This window comes from Neolamprologus brichardi, chromosome 6 (genome assembly GCF_056152115.1).
Source record: "Neolamprologus brichardi isolate AB-2024 chromosome 6, ASM5615211v1, whole genome shotgun sequence".
NCBI lineage: Eukaryota > Metazoa > Chordata > Actinopteri > Cichliformes > Cichlidae > Neolamprologus > Neolamprologus brichardi.
In genome coordinates this window covers 26,267,927-26,289,363 of record NC_142109.1, presented here as the reverse complement: position 1 = coordinate 26,289,363, position 21,437 = coordinate 26,267,927, and the positions used below count along the sequence as shown (strand labels likewise).

The following is a 21,437-nucleotide window of genomic DNA, read 5'->3' as shown; positions in this document are numbered from 1 at the left end:
TGAGTACAGAGAACTTATCCATCCGATATGGATAAAATCTTTACACTGTGGTCATAAAGTGATGGACATGATCAGCAACAAAGCAGGCTTTGTGAACTTCTCCATTAGCTAATCTGCTTCAAGGTGTCATGCGTGCAGAGATCCACTTCTGCATACCTCGGTTGCAACAGCTGTTTGACTCATTGTTGCCTTCCTATCGGCTGGAACAGTCTGGCCATCCTCCACTGACATCAACAAGTTCCAGAGAACTACCACTAACTGGATATTTTCTCTTTCTTGGCCCATTCTCTATAAACCATAGAGGTTGTTTTGGAAAATCTCAGCAGCTCAGCAGTTTCTACATACTCAGACCATTCCGTCTGGTGCTAACAATCATGTCGCATGCAAAGTCACTTAAAATCACCTTTCTTTCCCATTGTGGTGGTATGGTTTGAGCTTCAGGTCATCCTGTTGACATGTGTAAATTCATTGAGTTGCTGCAGTGTGATTGCTTTAAGGAACATGATGATCAAGCCTGGGTCTTAAACTGGTTTTAAAAAATCATTATTTAGTTTAAAACAATTAATAAAGTGTTGGAAATCTTTAATAAAGCGTTTATAAATGATTATATTAATCTGTTATTTACGGATTCCGTCCAAAGCCACTCGCTTTAGTCACATGACCTCGACAGCACCCAGTTATTCGTTGAATTCACCGTCACATGGCCGGAAGTTTTAAATGAAGCAGTTTGGGGAGTAGCTTTGAAATGAAAACAAGTGCTGTTTGCTGTCTTCTACGCTTTTTAGTTAATAAAAAACTCTATAGCACTACATATGGTTTTAAATGAATGAGAATAAACTCTTCGGCGGCCTCTGTAAACAATGAGGCAGAAAATTAAACAGTTAATTCATCAAATATGGGTGAGTATAGAGGTGCTAGCATAAGTAGCTAGCTGTTGTTTTCACTCCATACCTTTTGTGGCATGATTTGTCAAACATCTGTGCCACATATAACAATTTCCATTTGTCTCAGTGTGCATGTAATTATAGCATCGCTGTTTTTATTTGAATACAGAATTACCCGCGCAAAATTTACTTACATGCAAATTAAACCTTTTCCCTCCATCGTTTCACATCAGTGGATCCAGCTTAAACTAGTTGTCTTTTTGCAGGGTGATCGTAAAAGCCTCTTATTGCGACGAAAAATAAAGTATAATGGATGACTCGGACCAGGATTTTGAAGATTTCAGCTCGAAGCATCTAAGACGAGTCCGCAAGAAACCAGGTGAAGCCAGACAGGCGAGGAAAGCAGATAAGCAGACCTCCAGTCAAGCAAGCGAAGAGGATAAGAGAAGGAGAAATAACAAAAAAGCTGTTAACTCTATCAAAAGGCTATCTTGGACGCAGCCTGCTGCTGCTGGTGGAGGTGGTGCTGGCGATGATGGTGGAGGAGAAACGCGTGTGGTCAATGGAGAGGCTGGACGTCAGTCAGGGGATGCTTGGCCATCAGCTGAGCCTTTAAAGGAAGCAGGGCCAAGTCCTCAAGGCGGCCTAAGAGCGAAAGACAAAGTGCTCCTGAGGATGAAGCAGTTCAAGAGAGAGAATCCACATAAGATGGTGCACAAAACTCACATCCAACCAGCAAACCACGAGAACAACTGTACTCCTTTTACACAACAAAAAAATCAGGGTGAGATGACAGATCCTCTCCAGTCTACTGCATCCCTTACTTTGATGTGCTCTCTTTTCCTGCTCAGTTTTTGTTTTTTTTATTAGTTTTGTTTGTGTTGTGTTTGTGTTCAATTTAGCTTTAGGCATTTTAGAGTGTGTACGTTTTTATAGTTAAAATGTTTAGCTTTGGTTTTTATTAGATTCAGTTTTCCTTTGTTATCTAATGGGTGGTATTTGTCAGGGGCAAGAATTAACAGGCTCAGAATTGCACAGTAGGAAAATACAACAATCTAAAAACTCATCTCTGCTCTCTGGATTAACAGATGCACAAGAGTCTGATCAAACTGGCTGCAATAACAAATTTGATCAAACTGAGAACATCTAAAGACATTTGCTTTACATTCTTATTTTATTTTACTTAGTTTAGATTTTATTTTTATATTACATAATTAAAAAAAAATTGCACACCAAGTTTTAGCTTTTAGTTCAGTTTAGTTTAGTTTACTTAACTATAATAAACATACACCTACTTTCTTATGCCTATCCAATTCAGGTTTATAGGGTTGAAGCTGTTTCCAGCTGTTATAGGGTGAGAGACGGGGTACACCTTGAACAGTAGAGGTAGTAATGGTGAATGAGTTTAAATACCTGAGTTCAACCATTAAAAGCAATGAGCAGTGCACAACAGAGGTGAAGAAGACAGTGTTGATGGGGTGGAGTGTTTGATGGTAAGTGTCAGGGGTGATTTGTGACACAAGGATAGTATTAATCTGCCTGACAGTCTAAACATGGCAAAAGCAGCAACATTATGAAGACAAAGGTAGACCTGATAAACACTAATATTTTATGTTTTCTGTGTCTGTATTGATCCAAGACATATTTTTTCCCAAATTTTACACTTTAAATTTGCGTCATTATATTTCAGTATAGACCATATAGAATTTACCTTGACTGTTGACAAACTACTAACAACCTGTTACCCAGGGACTGGGGTCTATCGTTGAAAAATAGGAAATGTGGCCCATACCTTTTCCTTATTTTGAAATCCTGTTTTCTGAAATGTTGCTGTGTTATTCTTGCCATCCCTTACTTTAACCCGTATATTTCTCTGTCTCCGGGCTGTTCGCAGATACTCCAGATACCTTCAGCTCTGCTCTTCCTCCAGAGCCTCAAGACAACGATGAGGCTCTTGCTCTGCAGCTGCAGCAGGAGCTGGACAGAGAGGCAGCGCAGGCCCAGATTGTGGACTTGGAGGATGGAGGGCTTTTCTTCTGTCAGATTTGCCACAGAGACTTAACACACATGACAGCAGAGGGTCGCACACAGCATCTTAACAGGTCTGAGGATTTTGATTGCATTTTAGATGATAGCTTTACATTCTAGTGGACACACAGGGAGGCTAAATGACATTTAAAAAGTCTGTCTTCACTGTTAAAGCACTGTAAGAGAGTGTTTATTGGACAAGTAGCCTCCATGTGGAGTTCAAGGATTCCACAAAGTGAGTGCATCAAGTTGCATTTAAATGATTTGTCGGAAAATAAAACAATAACTTTTCTAATTTTCAGGTCATAACTTCATAAAGTATAATGACAAACATCTGATTAAAATAATGAAATCCTGAGGTTATAAGGGTTTTCCACAAATAAAAAAAATCATCCTCAGTTTCTGTGTTTTACAAAATGCTTGATTTCTTTGCAGATACATGAACTCTTACCTAAAGTGTCTCTCTGAATAATCAATATATATATATTTTTCATTTTTGTCAAAAATCTCTCTGTACAGGTGTTTGGATGAGAGTGAAAAGAGTGGCCCTGCGGCTCCTGCACCTCCTCCTCCACCACCGTCTGGTGTTCCTGATTGTCCCATCTGTGGTAAGAAGTTCAAGTCCCAGAAGAGCCGCTCGGTCCACTTGAAGCGCTGTTCTTCAGATATGGACGTCTCACCGGCTGTGCTCATACAGGCTCTGCAGAGACAAGCTGAGGAAACCCAGAGTGCTGCCACTGCTAATTTACTGTAAGTCAGACGATAACTTTGTTGCATAACTAAAAGATTGATGACATCTAACTCTAGCCATTGTCTTCTTCAGCATTCAAGCTGTGGGCACCAAAAGGAAAGGCCCAATCAAGCCAGGCCTGCAGGCACGGAAGAAGCCCAAGAAAAAGCCCGAACCCCTGGATGAAGAGACCATGGTGGCTCTGGCTCTGTCCTCCTCCCTGCTGGAACAAAAGAAAGAGGAAGAGAGGCAGTATCAAACAAAGACTGGCACTTCTCACACGTCAGTGACTCAAGATCTGAAGTGGAGGCCAGACGCAGGTATCTGTGTTTTTCAAAAAGCAGGGAGAGGGAGAAGATAAATAAAGATACATAAAACTCGAGTACCAAATTCAAATCTTCTCCTACAACAATTTCTTGTTCCAGCTTCTTATTCTGTCACACCTCAGAAACGTGCAGCTCCAGAGACAGAAATGCCTGCATTAAGCAAGGTCACAGGAGGAAAAGCCCAAAGTACAGAAGAGATAAAACACATTTACATTTACTGAATTCCCAACTCAGTTTTCAAAGTCAGAAACTTAGGTGTGGTTTATTAATTTGACATTTGAGCTTTAGTTTAATATTTAATTATCAACACACCCTGCAGCCAGGATTCCCTGCCTTTGATCTTGGTTTAGCTTTGTCTCTAATTATGATTCTGATCAGCTCAGGCCCGGTCATTTCTCAGTTATCAAACCAGAATAAATACCAGTAACAGCTCAAGAGCAAACGTGAGCAAAGAAAAGTCCAAGCGAAAAAGGTTTAACAAGGAAGGTTTTCGTCTTGTTTTTGTCAACGAGCAACAAATATTTAACAGTACAGTTTGTAGATTGTGGGTTTGCATACCTGTTGCCGTTTTAAAGCCCTGCAGCAGTGTATATGTGACTGTCTATTAGATATTTAATAACTAAAAGGTTACATTAAGTTGTTTTTTACTCAAATTTAATGAGGAAGTTTTCAAATAGCGGCAGCACCTAAATCCTCTGCTCCCCTCGTGCAGGTAAAGGGCGTGGAAAGAGAAAAAAAGGAGTCGTCCCTCGCCCTGCTCCATTACTTCTCATTCAGGATGCTGAGGGGGCACTGAGGAGGTTGCAGGAACGTGTTTCTGCTCTTCTCCTGCGCACCCCTCCAGACGCTCCCCCAACCCCACCTCGCAGCCCCAGCACTCTGCATAGCTGGAGCGGTGCTGCCCCCCTCTGGGAGAAAAGCCGACTGCTTGACGGAGACTCCAGCTGTCTGTCTGATTTCTATGTTCCGGAGCTCAGGGAGTTCTTCTCACCCTGGGTATCCGCAATGGTGAGAGAGACCAAAGACATGTTTATTTTTTATTGTGTTATTTCTGTCAGTTTTCAACTAAATGGAGGATTTAATCAATCAGATTGAATGGAAGCTACTCTTTTGTTCATTTGTTTTAATCAGATGCAACTTTAAGCACAGATAAAACTGTTGAGAGAAAAATGTTGTGTTTTGGAATCACTAATGGGTCCCAGTGGATCTTCATACTGAGAAGAGTGTGATTTTGCATGTCTTACAATATCTGACCAAAAACTCTTCCACTTCTAGACTGATGCAGCCTCAGAAGGCACCAGCGACAAGCCCGAGTCTTGTGTTCAACCTGTGGGCAAAGGAACTCCCACCACTGGGTTCAGGACCTCCATCCTACCGTCCTCTGCGAAGACGGCTTCCTGCTCCCCAGCTCCCTCCACCCCCGGCACAGGGCAGCTCTCAGTGAGCAGTCAGGTTCTTCGAGACCTGATGGACCTGGCTGACGAAGGCATGACACTCACACAGTATGGATACACAGCCAAAGGTAAAACACGCGGACAAAAATTATGTCCTAAAACATTTTTTTTATTTAAAGTGGAGCAGCATTAAAGCCTTACCTAATGTGAAAATTGTACCAATAAGTTAACTGACAGTTTGATATTTTATATGATATAAAATTATAATGTTATTTCCTGTAGAGTTTAATTTGAACATTTAAATAAAAGGCAAAGCGCCTAAAATATGGTGAACACATCACATACACACCTTTGTACACTGTCTTCTGTTCTTGCCGTGTATGTTGAAGAAAAACTAAAACTGTGGGTGTTGGTTATATAAGTTTTATAAACATTTTATAAATATTTTAACATCGTGCTAAACATGAGAATAAACTATTTAACCTTTTTTGGCAGACAACGCCAGCGAGAGCGGCTTCATCCAGGAGGAATCAGAGGAGCAGGCTGACCTCTGTGCCAGTGGCTTCCTGCCAGAAAGGACCCACACGCATGCTGAGGAAAGACATAGCCAAGCGATGACAGCAGCTGAGCAACCAAGGGAAAAAGTTGGAGACAGCCACCAATCAGTAAGATGTTTCTTAACATTTCCATTACGTTCATTAATTTCATCTAACCAAATCTTTTAAGTACTATTTTTGTAGGACCGCTTTATTTTCTTTCAGTTAGATCTGTAGTAAGGTCCCTAGATGTTTTCAGGCCAAGTTTAATCTGGCCCTCTTGTTCTAGAGTATAAACAAGGGTTTGTTGTAAAAAGCTGCCAAATATAAAGAATCGCCTCCAGATATTTTATTTGAGTAAACAGTCATACGGCTACTTGTCAGTCAGTTGTCCAATAAATTTTGGAAAATTCTGGTGAAAACCGAACACAGCACATCAGAACAGACACCTCATCAAGAAGTCAAGGTGTTGCAGTTGGCCCAAAATTCAAATCTCAACCTGATTTAAGTGCTGTGGCGGGAACTTGCCAACTAATTCCCACAAACCTTAATGAACAGAAGCAATGTTGTAAAGAAAAGTGGGGCAAAATTCCTCCACAGTGATGCAAGACAGAGACACTGATACAGTCACACATATAAAAGAATTATTTCAGTTTATTACTGGTAGATATGCTTCTACAGCCTACTGAGTCATGGGGTGTAATTCGTTTTTTCATATGGTTGCACAGAGTCCTATAAAGATGTTTTTTTTCACATGACTCATGATGTCATGTTTACAAACGATGTCATCTTTTATAAACTTTCCAGCAATGCACAGTTTGGCTCAACACCCATCTGCCCAGCTGTGATACAAACCGGCTAACTTTGTGATGACACAGTTTTTAAATCACCTTAATTCATTGTGTTCTGTTAAAGCAATAATTATAATAAAATAAATATCAGGACCTAAATAACATGTTAACTTACGTCATTGTATTGTGATGGTTTTCCCCCTGTAGGTAGCGCTGTCCACATTGGCGTCAGACCTGAGCAGCATGGTGAACAACCCTCAGCTCAGTGATGTCCAGCTCCAGGTGGACAGTGGAGAAGTCTTCTTTGCACATTCCTTCATGGTGTATGCTCGCTGCCCCCTGCTGGCAGAAATGGTAAATCAGTTATTACTGTGTTGCACATCAAAGCTCTGCTGATGTGCAGCACCAGGGACGCATTATTATGCATATTGTCCTGTCATGTTTTGCAAGTATGAGATATAATCTAATTAGTGTAAAAATTGAAGCAAGTAGTATAAATAATAATAGTATGATTGTAAGAGGTAATTAAAGGTCTACACTGATGCATACTGTAGTGTGCGATGCTGCAGGTTTCATTTTGCTTGAAAGAATAAGCCGTGTGAATGTGATTTTATTTCAATGCTTTAAAAACTAATTGGGAATTTTGTTTTGTTTAACGCTGTTTCTTTAATTTCCTATGAATTAATTCAGCTTTTTCAGAGTCTATTTGCTCTTCTGCTTGCGTCACAGATGCATGAAAGTGGTTTTGGGGTGCAGGAGGAAGGCGTGCCTCCTGCTCAGAGGGTGTTGATCAGCGACGTCCCGGCCGAAGCAGTGTTTGCTCTTCTACAGTATCTCTACACAGCCCACTTCTCCTTACCGGCATCGCTGCAGCCTCATGTGCTGGAGCTGGCACAAAGGTACTAGGAGATGGAGGATGTAAAGTCCAAAGCACAAAGTACAAAGCAAAAGTTCATGCGTGCAGCAGTGGCATAAATACATGCAGACTGAAAATGAGAAAGAAACAAACAAAAAAAAAAAGAATGCCGCTCGGAGTTCCCCTAGTAGCCCGGGGCAATAGTGTCATAACGATGGGGCGGTTCAGGGTCACCTGAACCAGCAATTACAGTACGCCTTATTAAAGAGGGAAGTTTTAATGCCAAAACCTAAAACTAGAGTGGATGTCTGCTCCCACCAAAAAGCTCAAATGCCAGTCGATATTTCATCATATAAACCAGGATCTTGTTTGTTGTCTAGCTTTGTTCTTTATTAAACAGAGCTGGTTCTCGTAATTGCACTTAAATTTAGAAGCCCAGATGTTTGTAAACATATACACATGGGAAACATCTGGAGAATGCAGTCAGGATGTGGTTTGCAGTTGTTCTTTCTCACATGTAGGACACACGAGGAGACGGCGTACATGTGAGAGAGCGTGTTGGAAGCTGGCAGGTTTGACTGTGATGTGACTGAGTCAGATATTTGAGTTCTCTCATACAGCTGCTTTACATAAGCTGAGAAAGGTTCAGGGCTCCAATGCATGTGTGAAAAGAACTTCTGCTAAGAGTTTCCATTTTTTTAAATAAAACATTAAAATCATATAAAAACAATACTTAAAAAGTATTATTCTTTTTGATATTTTCTGAATTTCATGTAAGAACTCTTAAAATTTGACGTTGTTGTGAAAGCTTCTTTCTTTCCTGTTTCAGGTTTGACTTGCAGGAGCTACAACAGCTTTGTCATCTTGGGCAAGAGGAGACTCTGAGAGACGAGGGCAACTACTTAACCCAGGAGGAGGAAACAGACCAGGCCTTCATCGAGCTCCTCCGCTCCATGTGGAACGAAGACGATGCTGACGGTGACGACGGGGAAGATTCAGACAGAGGAAGAGATGAAGGCCTGGAAGGGGATCATCAAGCTGATGAGGTCACGTCAGGCGATAGAGAGATTCAGGAAGAGAAAGTGAATGAGGAAGAGTTGAAGGAGATCTATGAGTTTGCATCCACGCAGAGAAAGAGGGAGGAGGAGAAGGATGAGGAGGACGAGGCGCTAGATGAGGAAGAAGATGGAGAAACTAAAAAAAGCTTAAGTGACAAAAAACTGCAACCTGACTTTCAACGTGAGCCCGACCCCAGCCTGGATCGCAGCTACAGCCGTCTCTTTTCAGATTCGTGGGGGGTGTACGAGGAACCAGAGCCTTCCTCCTTAGCTTCTACCTCTGGTCTGCCAAAGGTGCACCTTTCTCAGCAGTCCCCCTGTAAACCATCATATGAATTTTCAGGGAGAGCTTTGCTTCAGTCTTCAGCAAGTGTAGTTAGTGATCCTTCCATCAGTCCTCCACCAGGGACATCCAACTTGCCGTTCCCAGGTGTGTCCCCTGGACAAGTAGGTGACATGGGTGGCAGTGGAGACAAGGGAAAAAATCCAGTTGAATTGAAAATGCCCAAGAAAGATCTATTGGAAGACATGAAGCGAGAAAGCCAAGGTCCTTATAGTATTTGCACCCCTCATTCTCCTGATTCAGCCCAGAAAAAAGACGAACCCGAGCTCATAGTTTTGTCAGACTCCAGTGAGGAGCTTGAGGGGGATGTTGCTGTTCTTAGTTCCCGTAGCCCCTTACCACGTTCTCCCGGTTATACAGAAATCAAATCCAGGCACAACTCAGCACCCAATGAACCAGCTTTGAGTAAAGAGGCCAGTAGTTTGGGGCACAGTGCTGGTGATCAATTAGACTGTTCTCCAGAAGTTTCCTGGCTGATCCCGTCCACACCTGTCCGTCCTGGCAGCGGCACCAGGAGCAGCTCCACTCAGACCAGAAGCAGCATGTGCAGGACGCAGCTGTTTCGGAGAAGTCAAACATCCCCAACATCACCCTCTGTTTTTTCTTCTCCTACTCTTAAGAGCACCCTTCACCCCTCCAACAGTGAAACCAAGGATTCTGCCGACACCGACCAAATGAAGGGCAGTGTCTCCAGGTTGAAGATAGAAAGGAACTTCAGCTTTTCTCCAAAAAGAGAGAATAGTGATGATTCAAGGAACGATGGAGAGCGATTTAAAGTTCCCCTGCCTCAGCCTAAACTGTCAAATCTCTCAAGCTCAACTCACCTTGATTCTCTCCAAGCTTCTTCAAAGCGTGATATTCCTCTTCAGCGCCACCCCCAACCTTACAGCAGCACTCCCTTACAAACGGAGCTCCACCATTCCCCTATGCGTCTTGCTTCCTCCCTGCTTCACACTCATCCCAGTAAGCAGAACTCAATGGGTCAGAAAAGGGAGAGAGCACCATCAGATAGCTCAGAGAAAACAGACCTGGGGAGCTTTCACCTCTCCCCTTTGTCTGACCCTTCAGGCCCACGCGCTTCATCTTCTCATAGTTTTGAAAGTTCACCGAGGCTCACCGTGTCCTCTAGTCAGAGTCGACGTTCTCATAATTCCAGCATTTATGAAAAGAGGTTAAGGAATGAGAAGGAAGGAAGAGAGACAGATTCCGATCATACTGAAGAAATGTTCAATGAAGGACAGGAGGGAGAAATAAAAATAGAGGCAGATGTTGAAGAATCTAGTTTTCAGCAGAGTTTCATGGCCATGGATGAGCCTCCCATAGCGTTCAATGATTCATGGGGACTCGATGTGTGTGTAGACGCTGATCCAGGATGCTTCAGTCTGAGGCTGGAGGACAGCGGGCAGCGAGAAACAGCCCAGTCGTTAACCTCTCCCACCAGTCGACCTGAATCGTCCAGACACAGCAGCCAGTCTTTAAACCGCTGTGGTGACGTGACTACCCCTTCCACACCTAAATGTCACAGCTCTCAGGTGCACGCAGGTCCCTCCATCACCACGTCCCCACCTAAAGCCAAATTGCTGACCACACCAGAGATTGACAAAGGCCTCCTGGACTCCAAAATATGGGACAGCTGGGAAGAAGAAGAAGAAGAGGAGGAACACCTTCCTCTCTCTAAGAGGGTGAACCCCTCAACCCATCATAAGACCCCAGGTAAGTATTTCTATTGTGTAATTTGCTAGCATAAATATATTGCATATGCAATATGCATATTACTAAATATTTGTTTTAGCCTAAATGATAAAAAAAAACATTCCAATAAGTATCAACAGGTCTTAATTTTTATTAAATATCAAGAAGTATTTTTCCTCTAATACATAATTTATACTAGAAAGTTGCTTCAAAATCTAATCAGATTCTTCACTCTACTAGACAACCTGTGCCTGAAGTAGAAAGTTATTGTCTGTATTCACAGGGTTGTACACGCTGTACCTTTGTGGTTGGGACAAACCTGCACAGGGCTACACATACAATAAAAACTGAGTGACAGGCTTAAAAACATGCTCTTCTCCACCAAGACAGAAAGAATAGAATAGAATTGAATAAACCTTTATTATCCCCAAAATTAGAAATTTTAGTGTTACGCAGCTCTTATAGCAAGAGAAAAAGAAGTAGTGCTATAAACAAATCACAAAAAGACAGATAATTATTATTATTGACCACAAGTTCTCAAACAACCTCCACAATTAATTCAGTTTGTTTTTATTTAAAAAGCACCAAACCCAAAAAAATAGGCATCTCAAGGCACTTTCTATTTTAAAGTCAAGACTCTGCAACATTAATTAATGTTGTGCTCATTAACTTTAATAAGCATGAACTTGTTAATTGTGAAACAATGTTATATCTGAGCCTCATTTCAAGGTTAAAACCAATTTGTCTGGTAAAAGTTTGAAGTATTGATTAAATTCAAGTGGAAAACAAGGAATAATGTGTTTTTTGGGGGCTTATTGCTTTATCAGGTTCATTTTATCTATATTGTTTAATATCACCAATTCATTCAAATGCTTTACAATTAGTATAACTTAATCTGTGCCTAAATTATTGATTTAGATTAAGAAAAAACAAAATCTGTTAGATATGATTGCGGGCTATTACAGATATATTGTGTTTAATTTCTGTTGAATAAATAATTAGTTGGGATTTTTTAAAGGACTGCACGCACTTGTCTTCTATTTATGAACTTCTAGTGTAGAAATGAGACTTTTTTCCTAAACAGTGTCTTCTTCTTGTGTTTCATCAGTGTCGTCTCACAGCAAAAGGCAGCGCACCTTGGTGCCCATCACTCCCATGCCCCACTACTCTGACATGGACACGCCGGAGCTCAAGAACAAGCTCAACAGGTCAGTTGGTTCACTCTCATCCACTCATTAAAGATTAGATACAAGGCCAAGTTTTTCCTCACTTAATCTCAGCGATTAAGTGAGGAATCTATCCGATTAGCTCCCCTGGTGTCACTGTCAACGCAGTCTGTCTGGCTCTGCTCGCTGTCAGGCTGTTTTCCTTCTGTCCATCTGTTAGTCCGTCTGTGCCTCGCAAATGCCTTTAACTTTCGCCTCTGTGCAGGTTTGGCGTTCGGCCTTTACCGAAGCGCCAGATGATCCTAAAACTGAAGGAGATCCACCAATACACACACCAGCTGGTCAGCTCAGACTCTGAGGATGAGGCCCCAGTCTCAGGAGCCACAGCTCAGATGAAGCCCCCTTGCAGCAGGCCAGTGTCCTGCGCCCAGACTGTGAAGTTTAAAGAACCCCGAGCACCTGCTGATGTGTGCCCTGTGAAGCACAACGGTGATGAGGTGGCGGAGCCTCTGTCCAGTTCACAGGGCTCCAACACCTCCTCAGCTGGAGCCAGTGAAGAATCGGAAAGGTACTCCGCAGTGTGTAGATCATTTTAGGTGTTACATAACAGAGCGCTTGACTATAGACTCAGTCAGTGGCCTGTGTTTGTAACCGTTTGTAACCTGCTATGGTCATTGTTTGAAATTTGCTGTGCTGTTGCCTCAGAATGACACCAAAGTGTACACCTGTGTGTCACAACCCACAGCTATACAGAGGGTGCTTACATTTTTAGTGTTTTTAATAATTGAGCTCAAGAATGTTGTTTTTTGTTCCTACCTGGGGAAAAAACTATGAATTTAGTCAGTAGTGAGTGCACAGCTATAAAGTCAAGATAAACAACCTTTATGAATGAGATTCTTTGGGGAAATTTGAAATGTATAAAAATGTCATTTTTCCTCTTACCAGTGTGATTTAAAATACTCCATCTAATTATGTCCACTATTTAAAATTACATTAACAGAGTGGAGATTACAGCCATATAACGATGAGTCAAAGACATGTGATGTTAGTGCTCCTGAGAGAAAGAGCTTAAAATGCACAGAATGGGGAAAAGGTTCAAAGATGATGCTGATTATATGTGATATAAACTTTATCAGCAAATGTGTTGAATGCTATTGTAAATTGCTTTTATATACTATGAAGCATTAATTCAAATTCACACACAGATATTCTGCATCATGAGCTGATGGCGCTGATATGAACTAGAATTTAAGGTAACTTGTCTGAATGCTGTTTTTGTACCAGGTAACAAATCGGTGTGTATAAAAGCACCATTACTCACCCGCTCAGTTCTTTTGGAAAATGGGATTACTGTGGTGACGCTTGGTGGTTGGATTAGCAGGGCAATAGTATTCAAGGATCTTTGGCTTCTTTTAACACAATTACAGTGTTGCACAGAAAGAACAGGAGCAGCTCCAGTAATGCAGGACAGAGAGAGAAAAAACCACCTGCACACATCCATGAACTGAGTTTCTGGATCAGATAATTTAGCCAATATCAGGAGTTGCTTTTAGCCCATTTTACAGGTGCAATTCCTCATATTTGGGAGGTTAAAACTTGATTTCATTCATGTTTTGTGATTGATCATTTGGTGCCAACATGACCCCTTACACGCCTGGAACCGTTGAAGTAGCTTTCCAGTTCCAGCTGTTGCTTAGTTTGTGCACGTTTGACCCTCAGATATACAAGTTAGATACCTGACACTCATTTTAAAAATCAGACACTTAGTAGAGTCTATAAAATTAACCGCTTCCTTCTCATCAGGTCCAATCCAGAATTATGCATCTCGTCCGACGGCGACTCCGACAGCGATGGCGGGATTTCTGCCTCTCAAGCAGCGTCCCGGCTCCAGGATCGACTCAAAGCCGTGCACTCCTTCATCTTGTCCGACTCAAAGCTGTACAGTCAGATCCTCCAGTATAAGCCTCTGGTTCTGTCTCAGCTTCAGGAGCAACTCAAAGCAGCGGGGATACGCCTGGGGGCCGCCAAGCTCATGGACTACCTGGACTCTCAGTGCATCACCTTCACCACAGCCAAGCCGGGCCGCGCCGCAACGAGCCGCAGGCGGGTCAAGAGGACAGGCAAGGCGGGCAAAAGTAGGTGAAAGAGAGGCAAGCGAGGAAGGAGGCATTACAGTCGCACTTTTAAACTGACTGCAAGAATGGTTTTATGTAGAAACTGAAAGATGGCAGATTTTATTTCTGTGCTTGGAACGTTTGTCTGAAAACCGAAAAGGCCACAAGAAAAATCTAAATGATCAAGACAAAGACTGATTATTCCCAGGTGAGAACATCTTTAGTAAAAACAGGTTTATAACTATGTAAATATTAACACCGTTTCTCCAGGACCGGGTGTATTTTAACTGTTGTTTTTTTCAAATGTTGCATTTATTAAGAAAATAAATCCGATTAATGACGGCTGTAGTGTGGGGTTGACAAATGGCTGCTTTAGCCCCCTTCAGACATGCACTCCTGTTGCACCTTACAAGGTGTCCAAAATGAGCACCTCGGTCACTTTTTCCATAAAAGCCATGACAGGAATCTTAAGAAAGAGTAACATTTACACATCAGGCCAAAGAAGAACAGCCTGAACAGCTCTCATCAGCACAACATGTCACGTACACCCTGCTCTTTGTTCTCCTCTCCATTGTCACAAACATTGAAAAGTTGCCATCCACTAAGTTTATACTGATTATAGTCAGGCTTACCAAACTGTCACTTTAACAGCCAGTAAAGTTATATCTGAAAAGGGCTTTTGATCTAAAAATTTGAAACAGCAAAACCACTTGATGTAATAAAAGTTGATATTACACTTTGTCAGCCCAGTGATACAAAGTTAATCTTCAGCGTGTTGTATTGCACAACAGTCAGGCGTTATGTGTTGCAACAACAGAATATGAGCCAGTTAAGCGCAAAGAAATGCAATCTCACAGAAGTTGTTGAAAAGACATTGTGTGTTTTTTTTGTTTTTCCTTATCTAAAGATTAACCAAGATGCTCGCAGAGCTGAACACACTTGAGAAAGGAAGCAAGTTGTTGAACAAGGGGAAGGATTTCATAGCTTCTGATACATCATTCAAGTAGAGAGAGGGAGAGAGAGAGAGAGATCCGTTAGAGCAGCACAACATAAAGTCAATGCTGTCAAGAGTTCCCAGTCAGGTCGCTGTGTTTGCATCGTTGTGCACTCAGGTTTCTCTACAGCAGTTGTGAAGCACGAGGCATCAAATCACATTCCAAATTAGACACAACGCTACAGATCCCGGAGACGGGCTCGCCTCCTTTCCACCCGTGTGGCAAGTTCCGGATGCATCAGCGCGGTGCATCTCCTCGTCCCGGCTCGATGCCTCATCACAGTCATGAGAGGTTGGCAATGTTGGCAAGGAAGCGCTGAGCCCACCACTCCTCCAGGTCTATGGGCACAAAGTCTGCACAGAGGGGAGGACGGCAGGAGAGACGAGAGACGAAAGCTTAACTTCAGATTGAATCAAATGAGCAAATACATTTTCTACATGTGAACAAAATGTTACATTAACAGCTGAAGAATTCCAGCCTGCCTCTTTAATCGATTCATTGTCCTTCACTTGAATGGAGAGCTCCTTTTGTCATGTTAATTTCTCAGATTTGAAAAGCTTTCGGTCTTCTTAAAAATAAAAAATATATAATAATATTTTTTTTTTCTTCACATTCTAAAGAATTCAGGATTAGAAACCGGTTTGGTTTAAGCTTTTCGGGGTAGCAATACACAAAGGAAAGCGGAAGAGGCAGGTAGGTGCGTGCACTACATTTGGTCGTCGCGGCTGGTTTATCTGGAATAGCCAGGTTCTAAAATGAAAGGAGGTTAAAAATTAAAGCAATACTATTACAACAGTTGCCCTCTGCCTTGCATGCTGTTCATTCAGAGAGATGAAAATAGCCAATCGGTTCAGGAGTTTAAAGGCCCAGACATAATAAATGCATAGATTACAGGTTCAAAAGCTGAGCGGCTTAATGAGTAGGAAGAGGTTTATCTGTTAGGATGCCATAAAGACATACGGTAAGATTACATTAAATGAGTCTGGTCACGTTTAGTTTCTAAATGACTGGAGGCATTTTAAAAGTCATGGGAACTTACTCTTCATCGCAGCACTCGGGGTCTTCTCGGAGTACTGAACTGGCCCTTGGCTGTCAGCCGGCCCCCCACTGCCACCGTCCTCCAGCTTCTGCTCCACCTCCTGCCACACTGCAAACAGTCACACACGCGTGGAGTTGTAATTACCATTTGGTGTATTTTTTCCTGTCATCTTTGAACTCGTGCAAAAAGACACTAAAAATAAAAATAAATCTTCAACCAGCAGCTGAGCTCAAGGGCACATCTACACAGCTCTGACCACTATTTATCTAAATTCATTTGAAGGCCGCAAACCTTGAGAGGACTGGTCTGGTAGGTGGATTGTGTTTATCAGTTGAGGGTGAAGGTTTTTCCATTTAATAATCAAGATAAATCTCAAGGTTTAGTTTCTGTGGACATGTCTTCTGCTTACTTGGAGCTCCAATAGTCAGCCAAACATTTAATGTCTAACGGCTTTAAGGATGTTAAACAATAAACCGGTTGAACGTGTGCATGCGGGTGCATAAAACGCTTTCTAATCATGTCTGCAGGTTACATTTATTAGAATTTTATCTTTTTTGTGTGAACATGTTCAACTGGAATAAACCGCAGCAGGTTTTCTCTCTTCGAACAACTCGACAGAGCGTGAGAGCCGTTCCTCCTTGTGTCTGAGCAGAGAACAAAAGTGAAGCGCTGAACTTTGTGGTCACAAAAGGACGCCACAGAGCAGTCTTTACTGGCAGCAGCCCAAGAGTAACACAGATAGCTGGCTCATGCCGATTCAGCTCCACAAATCATTCAATCCGAGCACGGCATGAAATACTGGCCGGCGCTGAGGTATGCTGGACAATCTTCCAAGACGGGGGTGAATGTTGCAGGCCTGGACTTAACTCATTGTTAGGGTTTACTGACTAGAAGCAGCACTCGTCTGAGACCTATTGACAACTAGTTGAATTTTTGCAGTAGTTCAGGTATTTATCATTTTAAAAAAAAGGGTTATTAGTATGCAAAACAACACCCAACATTACTGAAAACTACCTTATAAAAAAAGGATATAAATTCTGAACCTAAGCATATGAAGAGAATTTTACCAACACAGTAAAAATACAAACAGTAAATATTAAAATTTTGCACATCTGTATATCCAAAGCTTCTTATGCAGAGGAGAACGTGTATTGCAGAAGATCATCTGATTTCCAAATTATCATCAGCCTATTAAAGACGCTTATTAAAGATGACAAAAAGTGTCAAAAAAGTGAGATCACTGATTGTACAAGTACCAAAAAGCTTGGGCTCTAAACTGCTTGGTTTCAGACAGAGTGGAAAGCCCCAGTATGAGCCCCTCAGGCAGACAGCTCTGCCTCTGAGCACCGCAGGTCCACCACTTGCTGTGCAAACTTTTGTGAGAGGCTGCCAATAGGAAGTATTAAGAAGTCTTAAAAAGAAGAGGAACTGGAGCTACAATGGTTTAAGAGATGAACTGAAGGGCTACACTAGTACCCAGAACAGGTTCAAAAGGCTCATTATAAACTACGAATCATGTAAAGCTACTCTAGTAACTAATACTACGTCCCCTTTCAGATAAAGATCTCTGACTTTTTGTCTTGGAGGGCTCACTTTGCACTCTGACTTACATCACCACCCATCTATTGGTCCCCTTATCCTCACCTTCGTATACAAATCGGACATTCTCCTCGTGTGCAGGAGTGAATCCCTCCACTGGGCTTTCAGTCTTCTGTGCGGCCGCACTGTGGTACCGTTTCCCGTTGAGGCGATTGAACACGATCTTTGGAGGAGGAGAGCTATGGAGAAAACACAAGAGCTAATTGCAGAAGAGCGGCTTTTTGGATGAAGACAGTCACAGGAGTCACGTTACAAAGTGAGAGTAAAAGTCTTGTGTTCATTTAGCAGCTTGGATTACTTGGTGAAGGTGTGGCCACTTTGATTATGACAGGACAGACTGACTTGGTTCTTCATGGGCAGGGTGAACATGAGCTTAAAAGGGCATCCATTACCTACTTGGTGTTTTCTTGAAGGGGGGTGTTATATATTAGTGCAAATCTAAAGTGTAAATCTAAGTCTTGCACACTTTCACACAAGAAAGTTTTCTTAGAGCGGTCAATTTTTTCCTGGACATTTTGGAGACTGCAGCTTTGTATTGGTTAGTCCACCTTAACTATCTCAGTACATTAAGTTAGTTTTGCCATTTGTAGATGAAGTTTCAATCAAGGCTAGATTTAGGCTTTTCTTTATATTAACACATTTCTACACCTTAATAAATCACAGCAGGAGAGGTGGGTTGGCCCCTCAGGTAGCAGAGCTCTCGGCTACACCATGCAGTGTCACACCTCAACTAATGGCGCCTCTGATTGGCCCGAAAAACTGACGGGCCGTCAGAGAAGTTGTGTCCGATAATGGAACCAAGCCACGCCGACGTGTTATATGATCGCGCTCGCGGTCCACGTGGAAAGTATTTTGAGCTCGCGCTGCTCAAACAGCAGCACGCCCAAAGCAACCCTCAAAAAAAAGAAGAAGAAAAAAGTAAACATTAAATAAAAACACAAAGTAAACATACTCACTTTGACGTGAGCCAGGACGTCGGCTTCAGTTTCAAGTCGCCGAACTTGCTCTCGACCTGCTGAGTGTTACCTGGGGCAAAAACGGGAAAATTACGCGTTTGTAGACTCGACGTAACCCAGCACTCAAACATTTCACCTTACGAAACAACTCCGAAACTTTCGCTTTCTTGAGCCAAAAGCAGCCTGACGTTACATTGCATCACGCGTTAGGTAACGGCCACATTCACTCACCTGTCCTCCGTTGTGTAACGAGTTTGCTGGGACCTCTGGTGATTGTGTACATCATGTGAACGCCGAAACCCTCGAGAAATTCTGCACTGCCCCTTCTCCTTAATTGTCAGCCTCAAGCATTGAACGCTGACTCTGAAACTTCTAGCTCTTGTCCGGTCCTTCTGAGGCTGCCCCGAAATGATTGTTGTCCAGGTCAGCTGCTCCACAGTCGGCTCGAGGCCTGCCAGAGACTCGCTTCGACTTGTTGCCCGCTGTGTAGACCGCCCGCTGCAGCTCCTCTCCGGCAGGTGGTTCAACTGAGATGAAACGACGTCCAGGACTCGTGCAATAGGTTGTGTGTAGGTCATTCAAGGAGAACGCAGTTCCACATGCCGGGGATCATTAATGGGAGGCGGGGGCAAGCTTCCTGACGTCCCTGAATTGTGACACTCTAAGCCGGACACTCCTACCCTCTCTCCTCTACTGGTGCTCCGGAACCGACTGTACCACCTCTGATTTCTGACAGGTTACAAGGGCACTGCACACTTTATTCTCTTCAGGACTGAAATCGAGCATGCTGGGCTAGCGTCAAGTAAGTCCAAATGCAGAACAGGGCTTCCGCCTGAACATTTCAAAATAAAACTAATTTTTGGAGAAGCCTACAGCTACTTTAAACTGAAGCACCATTTAAAATATGATAAGCACAATCTTGAGATGACACCATATGTACTTTTATATCACATTAAAAACTACACAGTTATATACTATTGATTATCATGCAGCTACAAATACTATGCACTTAAACACTGATTAGCCACAACATTAAAAACCCAGCCTAATGTTGTAAAGATCTAGACCAAACAGAGCATGGACTTCTAGGTATATCCTCCTCTAGTGTCTGACTTCTTGTGGTCATTGGGCTTCTTGTCATGTTCCATAAGTAGTTGTTTTCAAGTGTTCCTGTTTGCGTTTTGTCTTCTTCTCATCAAACATCCCTTTAGAATTGGTTATTCACTGAAAATGAGTCAAGGAGCTGCCACTATCCAAAGAAAAGATCTAAAAAAGCCCCGAGAAGTATTGTATTTTATTTCAGATTTTCTGTTTAATTATTCTCTTTTGAGAATAAATAGATAAAACGTATCATGGTTTAAATTTAGTTTTAATTAAGTTGGAATTAGTTACAATAACAACATAAATTACACATAGTTAAGATTTACACACACAACAACACCTTTCTGTCTGTGAAGGTTCTCAGTCATCCAGGTCATCGTAGTCAAAGGAGCTTGCAAAGAAAAGCGTCTGGACTTCTTTAAGTTACTTGAAGACGTTTCACCTCTCATCCGAGAAGCTTCTTCAGTTCTAAGGTCAAATGGTGGAGAGTCCCAGATATAAACCTGGTGGGAGTGTCCCCCCACAGAGGGACAAAAGGACCCCCTGATGATCCTCTAATCGCCTGAGCCAAGGTGTGCAACTGGGTGTGGGTCCCAATCAGCCAGAGTTTCGGGTGAGTTCATTGTGAAACCTGGCCCCACCTTATCATCCGAATTCCTGAGGTCAGATGGCCCAGGGTGTGAGTGGGCGTTAAGGCGTCTGGGAAGGGATCTCACCGGGCAGAACATGTTCCCTCTAAGCCTGAAGGGAAAAAGAAGGAACACACACATGTAAAGGAAGCACTCAAAACGTGCGGCTATCCTAAATGGGCATTCTTAAAGTCAGCAAAGAGGCACAGAAAAGAAGATCAGACACCAGCGAGGGAGGATAAGAAGGACAGACGCAACAACATTGTCATCCCCTATGTAGCCGGTGTATCAGAGAAACTCAGGAGGGTTTTCTCCAAGCAGACCCAGCAACACACTCAGACAAAAACTGGTTCACCCGAAAGACAAAACGCCAAAACACAGACTTAACAATGTGGTGTATGCCGTACAGTGCAGCGAGGAATGCCCAGACCTCTACATTGGAGAGACCAAACAGCCACTTCACAAGCGCATGGCACAACACAGAAGAGCCACCTCCACTGGACAAGATTCAGCTGTCCATCTGCATCTTAAGGATAAAGGTCACTCTTTCGAGGATGCCAATGTTCACATTTTGGACAGAGAGGACAGATGGTTTGAAAGAGGAGTGAAAGAAGCCATCTATGTCCACTGTGAGCGACCATCTTTGAACAGAGGCGGTGGTTTACGACACCAACTCTCTGCCATCTATAATCCAGTTTTGAGATCCCTTCCCAGACGCCTTAACGCCCACTCACACCCTGGGCCATCTGACCTCAGGAAATCACATGATAAGGTGGGGCCAGGTTTCACAATGAACTCACCCGAAACTCTGGCTGATTGGGACCCACACCCAGTTCCACACCTTGGCTCAGGCGATTAGAGGATCATCAGGGGGTCCTTTTGTCCCTCTGTGGGGGGACACTCCCACCAGGTAGTCCATTATTATTTAATGGTGAATTTAGAGTTTAAATGTACATGTATATTAGACTTTTACTATACTTATTATACTTATACTTTATTCTTTAGTATACTTTTACTTTATTGTATAGTTATTTCAGATTAGGTTTTACCTTTTTCGGATTTTTTTTCATTGTTTTCTAGTTCACTGAGTTTCATGCTATTTTAAGTATATTTTTGTTGTGTTAAACTTAATATTTACATACTGTTTCCCAACCTTGCGATTAATTAATTACATTCATTTCTAGGGATCTTAAATTTTTT

At 42.4% G+C, this 21,437-nt stretch overlaps 2 protein-coding genes across 2 annotated transcripts; one reads left to right on the top strand and one right to left on the bottom strand.

Moving 5' to 3' along the window:
• Positions 1 to 713: 713 nt before the first annotated feature.
• Positions 714 to 14,643, top strand: slx4 (SLX4 structure-specific endonuclease subunit homolog (S. cerevisiae)). Its single transcript, XM_035907770.2, has 14 exons — positions 714 to 899; positions 1,151 to 1,668; positions 2,779 to 2,986; positions 3,432 to 3,662; positions 3,736 to 3,962; positions 4,681 to 4,976; positions 5,244 to 5,490; positions 5,858 to 6,027; positions 6,897 to 7,043; positions 7,419 to 7,588; positions 8,375 to 10,659; positions 11,747 to 11,846; positions 12,070 to 12,372; positions 13,608 to 14,643. The coding sequence occupies exons 2-14, from the start codon at positions 1,194 to 1,196 to the stop codon at positions 13,945 to 13,947; spliced, it is 5,199 nt and encodes a 1,732-aa protein (XP_035763663.2). The 5' UTR covers positions 714 to 899; positions 1,151 to 1,193; the 3' UTR covers positions 13,948 to 14,643.
• Positions 14,644 to 14,778: 135 nt separating this feature from the next.
• Positions 14,779 to 19,316, bottom strand: mcrip2 (MAPK regulated corepressor interacting protein 2). Its single transcript, XM_006790789.3, has 5 exons — positions 18,739 to 19,316; positions 18,508 to 18,577; positions 17,597 to 17,730; positions 15,953 to 16,060; positions 14,779 to 15,266 (listed from the first exon to the last, which is right to left on the bottom strand). The coding sequence occupies exons 1-5, from the start codon at positions 18,791 to 18,793 to the stop codon at positions 15,196 to 15,198; spliced, it is 438 nt and encodes a 145-aa protein (XP_006790852.1). The 5' UTR covers positions 18,794 to 19,316; the 3' UTR covers positions 14,779 to 15,195.
• Between the last annotated feature and the right edge of the window lie 2,121 nt (positions 19,317 to 21,437).